This window comes from Quercus lobata, chromosome 1 (assembly GCF_001633185.2).
Source record: "Quercus lobata isolate SW786 chromosome 1, ValleyOak3.0 Primary Assembly, whole genome shotgun sequence".
Taxonomy (NCBI): domain Eukaryota; kingdom Viridiplantae; phylum Streptophyta; class Magnoliopsida; order Fagales; family Fagaceae; genus Quercus; species Quercus lobata.
In genome coordinates, this window is record NC_044904.1 from 15,208,528 (window position 1) to 15,210,593 (window position 2,066).

Consider the following 2,066-nt stretch of genomic DNA (forward strand, 5'->3'; position numbering starts at 1 on the left):
ACGTTGTTGTGGGCACACAATGCATTATAAATGCGTCAAAGAGATGGAGAAACATTGCCGGTAAGCAGTTGATTCTCATTTACTTGCACACGCTATGCATTATGCATAAGATGTGAAGCAATATATTATAACAGCAATAAGAAAAGAATGCAACTAATTCATAAATTTGGCACAATCTTCCTTTGTATAATTCCAGACTTTTCTAATTTACTTGATGTGCCTGTTTGTTTTTCAACTTCTCTTCGTGCGTTAAGCTAGAAGAATGATTTCCTTTTTCTTGCAGGTACTCATGCCCCATCTGCTCAAAGTCCATTGGTGATATGACACGTCACTGGGAAAAGCTTGATCAAGTGGTAAATAGACATTGTTTCCACTCTCTTGTTTTCCAAACAAAGATGAGCCTGTGCAAATGATGTTGTGCTTCATGTCCTAACATTCTTTTACTAAAATTTTAATGCAGGTTGCCTCAACTCCAATGCCTGAAACATACCAAAATAAGATGGTAAGTAACTAAGCATAGAGTGAAAACCTTTGATTCATTAATGGCAACTCGTTGCATCTTTCTCTGATTGAGGTTTTCCATATAAATTCAGGTGTGGATTCTCTGCAATGATTGTGGAGCAAACTCACTTGTCCAATTCCATATTGTGGGACATAAATGCCTAAGCTGCAAATCCTACAATACTAGACAGATACAAGGAGATCCAACTGCTTCATGTGCATCAAGCGTGACTGAGATAGTGAGATGACATGCTGGTTGATGAAGACTCTTAGATTAAATTAATGATAGTTTTTCACTCCTAGGTAGCACTAGCACTGCCAAGATCACAGTCTGTTTATCCAGCTGGCTTTTCTCCATGGTACTCAAATTCTTATTGTGAGAGCTCAAGAGCAGGGAGAAACAACTCTTCTTCAGCATTGTTACTCCATTATTTTAGTCAATTATTATAGTCTTGTTAATGTGTTGATAGGGGGTAAACTGCAAAGCATGTTCTGAAACGTTGGATGAAGCCAAGCTTTGGTGTTGTATACGCAATTTTATCATGAATGTCATTCTTTCCTTCTTTCATTCTTTAAAATCCGTGTTCAATGAGAATTATTTCAGCTTTTCATTTTGGAATTGTAGTTGGAATTGGGTTCTGAAAGTTTTTCCTCCTTCCATCATTGAAGGTAATTAATCATTCAGTGCTAAATATCAATGATAATGCCATTCAGCAATACAGTAAAATATGTGTCATGTAACTTGAAAATTTTCTCACAAGGTAGCATAGAAGCAAAACATTACAATCTAGAGAATTAATACTTTTTTTCTTTTCTGAAGAGAATTGATACTTCTTGTATTCAGTTGATTCATTGGGTGTTTATGTTTATGAGTTTATCCTATGGTCCTATTGGATATTTTCACGTCTCCTGCGCCCGACTCTCAATCCCTGTTGAAACATTAATCCTGCTACAATGACAATTATTCAGTGTTGCAGCCCATTTTCTTTTATGAATTTTGGTACAATGATAATTATCCATGTGGATGCATAAAAGAGATGTGAGCAGATTGTATAACTAAATCTGACTGATCGATTTTGCTTTGGTCTTTAAAACATCCTAGCGAAACTTGGAACTTATTTGGTGTAGATTGTTAGTAAAGGTACTTCATTGCTTGATCCAAAGGCCCCGCACTCTCTTCTAATCGCCAAGATGCAACAAGCACATTGCTTGGGTTTGTCTATTGCTAATATCCTTCTGTATTTGTATGCAATTTGACTCAGACCGCCCAAAAATAATGGCAATTCAATTAAACAAATTACAACTAGAAGACACCCAAATCATGTAACAGGTTTTTTGGCCTAATGAAGAATGCATTTCCAGTTATATGATTCTGTTCCAATTCATGGAGGAAGATCTGTTCCAGTTATATGATTCTATTATGTAATTTTTTTTTTTTTTTTAATGACTGTTCTTGTTTCAAGTTAAAATGCATAAAGTTTTCCTTACATACATTGTTTTATTGAGTAAAATGGTATTTATAGAGCATCATTTAGAGATGTTTGTTGGGGAATCATCCTGAAACT

General features: G+C 35.3%; 1 protein-coding gene across 1 annotated transcript; it reads left to right on the forward strand.

The window, feature by feature from the left end:
• The first annotated feature begins 11 nt into the window (after nucleotides 1–11).
• Nucleotides 12–1,120, forward strand: LOC115981441 (E3 ubiquitin-protein ligase RZFP34-like). Its single transcript, XM_031103614.1, has 4 exons — nucleotides 12–60; nucleotides 284–353; nucleotides 461–502; nucleotides 594–1,120. The coding sequence occupies exons 1-4, from the start codon at nucleotides 20–22 to the stop codon at nucleotides 747–749; spliced, it is 309 nt and encodes a 102-aa protein (XP_030959474.1). The 5' UTR covers nucleotides 12–19; the 3' UTR covers nucleotides 750–1,120.
• The last annotated feature ends 946 nt before the right edge of the window (nucleotides 1,121–2,066 follow it).

Excerpts from the sequence above, each read along its gene's own strand:
- LOC115981441 (XM_031103614.1), top strand. The coding sequence starts at position 20 with ATGCATTATAAATGCGTCAAAGAGATGGAGAAACATTGCCG. Across the intron at positions 354-460 it reads GGGAAAAGCTTGATCAAGTG|GTTGCCTCAACTCCAATGCC; the intron begins GTAAATAGACAT and ends ATTTTAATGCAG. Across the intron at positions 503-593 it reads AAACATACCAAAATAAGATG|GTGTGGATTCTCTGCAATGA; the intron begins GTAAGTAACTAA and ends ATATAAATTCAG.